The following is a 7908-nucleotide window of genomic DNA, read 5'->3' as shown; positions in this document are numbered from 1 at the left end:
TACATAGCCCAATACCCCACCACAAACCAAACAACCCCTTTACCCAATCCAATCGTGACCCGCCTAAATAAACCCGACCCAACTCCCTTTTAATCGTAGCTGTTGATCTTTGAGATCAACGGCCCATATCTAACCCCTCCCTTTTAACTAACCCAAACCCCTAACCCTAATCCAATTTTTACCCATACGCCGCCCTAATATCCTCTCATCTCTCTCACCCTATGAATCCTAATCTATCACCACCCAAAATCCCCCTTCTAATGGGATTTCCCTCTTATTTCCTTACCATATTAGCACCTTCTCGCTACTGGTCGATTCGCATTTTTGCAACTGGGCTTTTGATACCTTACTCACCAAGTATGGTGTCACTCATAAAGTCTCCACCCCCTACCATCCTCGAGCAAGCGGATAGGTTGAAGTCTCCAACCGGGACATTAAGAGTATTTTGTCAAAGACTGTGAATGCCAACCGAATGGATTGGTCAAGAAAACTTGATGATGCTCTTTGGGCTTACATGACAGCCGACAAGACGCCAATTGAGATGTCTCCATATCGATTGGTGTTTGGGAAGGCGTGTCCTCTTCCGGTAGAACTTGAGGATAAAGCCATTTGGGCGTTGAAAAAGTTGAACCTTGAGTGGGATGTCGCTGCAAACCTAAGAGTGGCACATTTGAATGAGCTTTATGAATTTCGGTATCATGCCTACACAAGTTCGTCCCTTTACAAGGAGAAGGTGAAGTACCTCCATGACAAGTATATACACAACAATGAGTTCAAAGAATGTGATCTGGTGCTATTGTTCAATTTCCGGTTAAGGATGTTTCCGGGCAAGTTAAAATTAAAATGGAGTGGGCCCATTGAAGTAGTGAATGTAACCCCCTTTAGTGCTCTAGATTTGAAAAATGAGAATGATGAGGGTTTTAGAATCAATGGGTACCGGGTTAAACATTATCTTGGCAAGGTTGATGATGGCCACATTGTGGCGGTTCTTCATTTCAAGTGATTGGTAATTTGCATCGTGCCGCAACGTTAAATCAGGCGCTTCTTGCGAGGGAACCCATATGTCTTTTTCTTTATTTTGTTTTTCTTCTTTAAATTAGATAAGCTTTGTTTTATGCTAACCATTTTTGAAGTGTATGAAGGAATGGGGTTATGTATGAAAAATTTGGCTAAGTGTCAAATGCATGGTCTCTGAAGTTGGCATGTCAAAAATGCTTAAGGAATTGCGGCCGCACACATTTTTGTGCGGTCCGCATTGATGCTGCGGTCTTGCTCATTTTTGTGTGGACCGTAGCGTGACTTCTCAAGGGCAAGCAAGGAGTGCGGACCACATCAAAATTATGCGGCCGCACTCAGGCAAAATAATTGGGTCCCATGAGTAAAAGTATAAATAGGGCTTCTTGCTTATTTTTAGACTTTTCGATCTTCTGGGCCCTGAAGCCAAGCTTGCACAGTAAATTTTCCCATTGCTCTCAAATTGTTCCCTCATTTCATCACCTACATCTTCATTATTGTTATGCTAATTTCTTCATTATATTCTTCATCTTTTGTTTGCTTTTGTTCTTTGATTTAGGTTTAATTACATGCGTAAAAATGTCAATATTTAGTTGTTTTTGCTTAGAATCATGTGGGTAACTTTTTGAACGTTAATTGGGGTCTGGGTAAGTAGCTAATTGATAGCATCCTAGGAAGCTCAAATCTATCCAAGGACAAGGATGAAGCTTTGGAATCTCAAAGAGGGTCTTTGACAAGATCTCAAGCTAAAAAGTTGCAAAACAAGGTCATTGAACTTCAAGAACGATCAAAGAAGTTGTTAGTTGAAAGGAAGAGCTTAAGGATATGAGTTATCTAGATATTATAATTATTTTATGGCCCAAATTCATGTCCCACAAGAGGTGGATTAGATCCCAAGAAACATCCTCTGAAGAAGGTTCAAATCAGGCCACTGTTGGGCCAATTTAGTACCTAAAATATGTCCAAACCTGCAGCCCATGAAGTCCTACATAAAGCAATATTTTTATAGCATAAAAGGACTAACTTGATGTCCAAGAATGGTACAATAGTCGTGTAACACCCCGTAAATTCAGCTCAGATATAAATGAGTTAAAGAAGTAGTAAGGTTATATTTTGGGCATGCAAAGTCCCATCAGGATGATTATGGGTGAAAATAGTTATTTTAAAATCAAGATGGAAAGTGAGGTGCATAAGATTTGACAAAATTGACTAAGTTTGCAGAAGGTTCGTATTCCAGCAGGTTTTAGTAAATATGAGTAAGTAATTTGGGAAAACTCAAAGGATGAAAGTTGTAGGCCTTTGAAATATCTTTTTAACGATATATTATAAAGCTCAAATGGATCATTGTGCAAGGAGTTATGTGCATTTTACAGAACAGTATGCGATATGCACGCCGGTAGCGCGGCCGCGCTAATTTTGAGGCAGTGTTACTGCCGTTTAGCGTAGTAAGTAGTGCGGGCAGGCCTCCAGATGTGCGGGCGCGCTAGTGCGGGGCCGTTTTAAAGCCATATTTCGTCCCCCACAGCCCCAAAACATAAAAACTTGCTCTAGAAAGGAGAACTCTCAAAAACCTAACTCCCTAAGGATCATTCCACCACCCAAGGTAAGTTCTAATGGTGATTCTAAGTTAATTTCAATATCCCAACATCTTATTAACATGGTTAAACCCTCCATATCATTAGATATTCGTTTGGGTCATCATTGTTGAGAGAAGAAACCCTAGAACTCAAATTCAAGAAGATTGAACGTCAAAAAGGTAATGTTTTCACCCTCTAATTGATTCTAGCATTGGATTAATGATTATTGACTCAAGTTCATGAGATATGAGTTGATGGGTTTGATAGAAAAGCATGAACAATTATAGGTTTGGCTTGTTGATTGTTGATTATTGGTTAAGGGTGTTGTTTACCTTATGGGTGATAAAGAATAATGTTGATACCATTTGAGACTTTAGAATTTATATAGGAGAAAGAGAATAGGTTATTGGGTGTATAAACACCATTAATAAGGACTATGAAGCTTTATTCCACCAAGTGTTTGAGAAAATGCCTAAGTGACCAAAACATGAGTATTATTGCTAATATGGAATTCCTTTGACTTGTATTGATATAGATTGAAGTTGAAGGGGTTGGCGAATGTTGTATTATGCACAAGAGCAGGAAGTTTAGGTATGTGAGGCCAACTCTCTATGTTTGGGAATATTAATGATTCTACCTACACTACGTTTCTTTTACGACGTATCAATTGCCTCAAAAATATAGTTAAGCCTAGTTCTTTGAATAGTTGTAGAGCTTCTATTCTCTAGCTTCATAACTCGTTCATGACTTTCATTCTGAACGTTGTGAGCTCAGCGCGTATTCAATATAGGTTTGGTTTGATGCCCCCGAGTCTTAGTATAGATTACTCAGTATGCCCTAAACAGTTGAAGTTTCAGTGTTCATAATCAGTCCAAGAATACGTCTCAGTCTAGTCCTATTCAGTATTCCAGTATTATGTAACTCAATGTGATTCAGTAATTCACTATCATATATTCCAGTATGATTCTCAGTTCCTGATTTTAAATCCCTGAATGTTGAACACTTGTCTTTGGGCCTGAGGCCGCAGTTTATGCTTTATGCATCTTTGGGCCTAAAGCCGCAATTTGTGCTTTATGCATCTTTGGGCCTGAGGCCGCAGTTTATGCTTTATGCATTTTGGACCTGAGGTTGTAGTTATGTATATGTATACTTGGGCCCGAGGCCGCAGTTTGTACACTTATATATATATTGGGCCTAAGGCCGCAGTTTAATATTCAGATAAACAGGTTGTTCATCATTCAGAAGAGGGAGTATTCATATCCTTACTTCCTTTTAGATCAATTATTTGTTACCGTTTAGTTATTAGTTATCATATCAGTTACCAGTTATCAGTCCAGTTATCATTTATTAGTTATTATTTCATTTATCAGTTATCAGTTCTCAGTTATCATTTCAGTTTCAGTTTCAGCATTTATAATTATTTCTTTCAGTTGCCTTACATACCAGTACAATTCAAATGTACTGACGTCCCTTTTTGCCCGGGGCCTGCATCTCACAATGCAGGTAATGATTTACAGGTCGACGACGCAGAGCGCTAGGATTCTCGTACCAGCTATTCGGTGATCCCCAGTTCTTTTGGGGCATTATCATTATTTTACATCCTTTCAGTATTTACAGATAGTCAGTGTTTTCAGTACTTCAATAAAGGCTTCATAGACTAGAGTAACAGTAAGATAGAGTCACAGGCTTTTCATAGTAAGATATGTTGGCTACAAATATGTTTCAGAATTGTATTAGTATTTCCGCACTTTGATTTATATCATCTAGACTTTTAGGATATCAGCATGTGTTAGTTTATCTTCCATATTCAGTATGTTATGATACCACATGTTGATTCAGCCAGTCAGTTGGTTCGCTCGGTCACATGTAGTCAGGCACCGAGTGACGTGTTATGTCCAGGCCCAGGTTCGGGGCGTGACAAAACTTGGGGTCAGAGCACTAGGTTCAAGAGTCCTAGGGAGTCTATGAAGCCGTGTCTAGTGGAGTTTCCTTTATATGTGTGTGTTGTCCACTTATATAAACGGTTAACTACCAAGATATCCAGGATTGTCTCATTTCTTTCTACTCTAGATCGTGCCATGAAGCTTAGTGACATAGTTAACCTTCTCTTCCTATCGAATTCCAAACGTATTGGATGCCCAAGCGATGCGCAGGAGAAACCTAAGGTCCTAGAGAGGATAATTGCCCATTGGGGTATAATTATGTAGTACAGGTTGGTAAATATGAGACTTGAGAGGACGTTAAAAGTGGGATGCATATGGGTTCTCAAGGAAAATGTAAGTAACAATGATAATAGCGAAATCTTTGCAAGTTTTAGGGATTAAGACCCAAGACTCACTGGATGGTGCATGAAGTGATTTATCAGATGTGTGTGGTAGTGTATCTGTATGTCAGACCCTACAGTGTAGCAGGTTAAGAATTTGACCGCAAATGGCCTAGAATTGGTCATTATAGTTTTGGGGGGAAAAAGGGAGACTAAGGGGAAAATACCTAGGAGTCAGAAACGTTTTTTATTACCAAAGATGTGATTTCGTACAACTCATGCAAATGACAAGAAGATATGATTTATGAAATGAGAACCAAGAGCAACCAATATTGAATTTCAGGGAATGATTTTAAGTTGTTTAGAATTATTCAAATCAAAAATAGAAGTACCACGCTAGTAAGCTACTATAAGAAACAACTATTGACATAAGATAAAAGATATGGCAGTTCCCCCTTAGGTTATGTGACTAAGTGATTACCGCGGATGTTTATAGTATGATATGATTTTGTATTATATAGAAAGTTTGGGGTTAGATATTCTAATTTTGTTTAAGACAGATGAATTTCCCTAAGTGTGATCCATGTACATAGTTCAAAAAAATGATAGTCTGTGGCAAAAGAATATAGTCAGATGATAAGGGAAGTTAGGAGTAACCTTATGCTTTTTAATTATTCAAAGAAGGAGAAGAAAATATGACGCTAGCAGGTGGTTAGTAAAAGGATATTAAGTAAGTTTTGAGTAGATACAGTGAATTAGCAATTTCAGCTAAGCTAATAGAGGTGAGATTTGATCCACTTAGCCAGGTTATCTCTAGTGAGTGGATGGAAGTTTGAAAATACCGAACGCATGTGTCAGAGCCCAAAGAGTTTAAGTTAAACCCGAAGTACAGTGGCGGTGGAAAAAAAATCAGCTAGCAGTGAGAGGGCAAACTATAGAAGAATAGCCTTTAGGAATTATTGAAATGTGATTTCTCCAGGATTGACAGTGTGGCCAGAGTTAAATCATTACGATTATGTAGAATAGTTATGAAGACATAAGATTTCCGTTTATGTAAATAATATAGTTTTTCCTAGTAAGAAAGATTTCTCAGAGGTAAGTTGGGAGATGAGTCGCCATTAACGTAAAGTGCAAAGAGTTGCAGAAGATAAAGAAAGTTGTTAGAATCCCGAAAAAAAGGGAAGGATCCGCAAGTATAAGACCTTTGGTCTAAGGGGTGATGTGAAATTTTTTTGTAAGTCCAGTTAGTGATTTGAAACCCAAATAGTCAACATGGGATATGAAAAAGAAAATTAGTTCGGTAATGAGGGAAAATTGTATAATTACCATAGGGATTTTGTATAGCATGTGTAAGAAACACAAAGTGAGTAAAATGATCACCGAGCTTAGTTATTGATGATAAAGTGATCAAAGAAAAGCTATAAAATCATGCCTATTTATATGTTATGAGGGTAAAGCCATTGCACGAGACTCTAATTGTGGAGTACAAGTCAAAGACTTAGATCGCAACAATGTTATAAGTGTTTTCAGGAAGTGCTTAGAATGATAATCAAGTATGGGAAGTGTAGCTCATGATTGAGACAGACAAGAGAACTATGGTGAAATAAGTTCACCGCTTAGCCAAGCAAAGAGTTTGGCTTTCGGATTCTGAAGATGGTGGAATTATTGTCCAGAACATAATTTGTTCTTCTTTAGTAGCCGAAGAGAATGAGAAACAATGTGATGATCCCTACATGTTACAGTTGAAAGAGAGGAATCACAAGTATAAGACGATGGCTTTTGAATAAGGGGGAGATGATGGTACTTTGAGGTACCAAGATAGATTGTGTATTCCAGCCATAGATGGACTTAAAGAGGGAAGATCATGTTAGAAGCCCATAATTCCTGGTATTCTTTCCATCCAGGTTCCCCAAATATGCATCATAACCAAGGAGATTTATTGGTTGAACGACATGAAAAAGAACGTCGCCGACTTTGTGGCCAATTGTCTGAATTACTAGCAAGTGAAAAGTCAAGCAGTAGAAAGTCTAGTGTTTTCATCCCAGGATACATATACTTTTGAGTGGATATGGTAAAAATGGAAATTTATAACGGGATTATCTTGCTCATTTTAAGAGCATGATTTGATTGGATGATCATAAATCGAGTTACCAAGTTAGCACGCTTCTTGCCAGTAAAAACTACAGATTCAGTAGAAGATTATACTGACTTGTACATTCAGGAAATTGTCTGATGTATGGGACTCCATTGTTCGTCATTCCGGATTGTGGTGCTCAGTTTAAAATGAACTTTTAGAAGTCCTTTCAGAAAGGATTAGGCACAAGTTTTTCATCCTTAGAAAGATGGCCAGGCAGAGCGCATCATTCAAACAATTGAGGATATGTCCTTGATGTCAAAGTAATTGGGATACTCACATACCTCTCATTGACCTTGCTAATAATAACACCTACCATTCTAGTATCAAGATAACACTGTGAGAGACTCTATATGGGCAAAGGTGTAGATCGCCAATTAGTTGGTTCAAAGTTGGTGAAGAGGAATTGTTGGGACCAAATTTAGTCTATCAGGCAATGGAGAAAGTTAAGTTGATTCAAGAGCATTTGAAGAAAACTCAGAGCCGCCAAAAGTCCTATTCGAGCATGCGGCATAGAGACTTAGAGTTTCAAGTTGATGATTGGGTGTTTATGAAAGTTTCATTTATGAAAAGAGTTATGAGATTTGGGAAGAAGGGGAAGCATAGTCTCTGCTATATTGGGCCATATAGATTCTTGCGAAGGATCGGTCAATTAGCTTATGAGTTGCAGTTGCCACCATAATTAGTGGTGGTACAACCAGTATTTCACGTGTCATGTTATAACATTCAAGTTTCCAGTACTCAGATACTCATGTCAGTTCAGTACTCAGATACTCATGTCTGTTCAGTACTCAGATATTCATGTCAGTTCAGTGCTCAGATACTCATGTCAGCTCAATACTTAGCTACTCATGTTAGTCCAATACTTAGACATTCATGCCAGCTTAGTACTCAGATTTCTCAAATATTCGTGCCATTTC

At 38.3% G+C, this 7908-nt stretch overlaps 1 protein-coding gene across 1 annotated transcript; it reads left to right on the top strand.

Annotated features, from left to right (window-relative positions):
* Window positions 1-472: 472 nt before the first annotated feature.
* On the top strand, window positions 473-1003 carry LOC138888149 (uncharacterized). The gene has a single exon (XM_070169965.1). The coding sequence runs from the start codon at window positions 473-475 to the stop codon at window positions 1001-1003; it is 531 nt and encodes a 176-aa protein (XP_070026066.1).
* Window positions 1004-7908: the final 6905 nt, after the last annotated feature.

Source organism: Nicotiana sylvestris, chromosome 3 (assembly GCF_000393655.2).
Source record: "Nicotiana sylvestris chromosome 3, ASM39365v2, whole genome shotgun sequence".
Taxonomy (NCBI): domain Eukaryota; kingdom Viridiplantae; phylum Streptophyta; class Magnoliopsida; order Solanales; family Solanaceae; genus Nicotiana; species Nicotiana sylvestris.
The sequence above is the reverse complement of the archived record's forward strand: the minus strand, read 5'-3'. Positions and strand labels throughout refer to the sequence as shown.

Excerpts from the sequence above, each read along its gene's own strand:
- LOC138888149 (XM_070169965.1), top strand. The coding sequence starts at position 473 with ATGGATTGGTCAAGAAAACTTGATGATGCTCTTTGGGCTTACATGACA.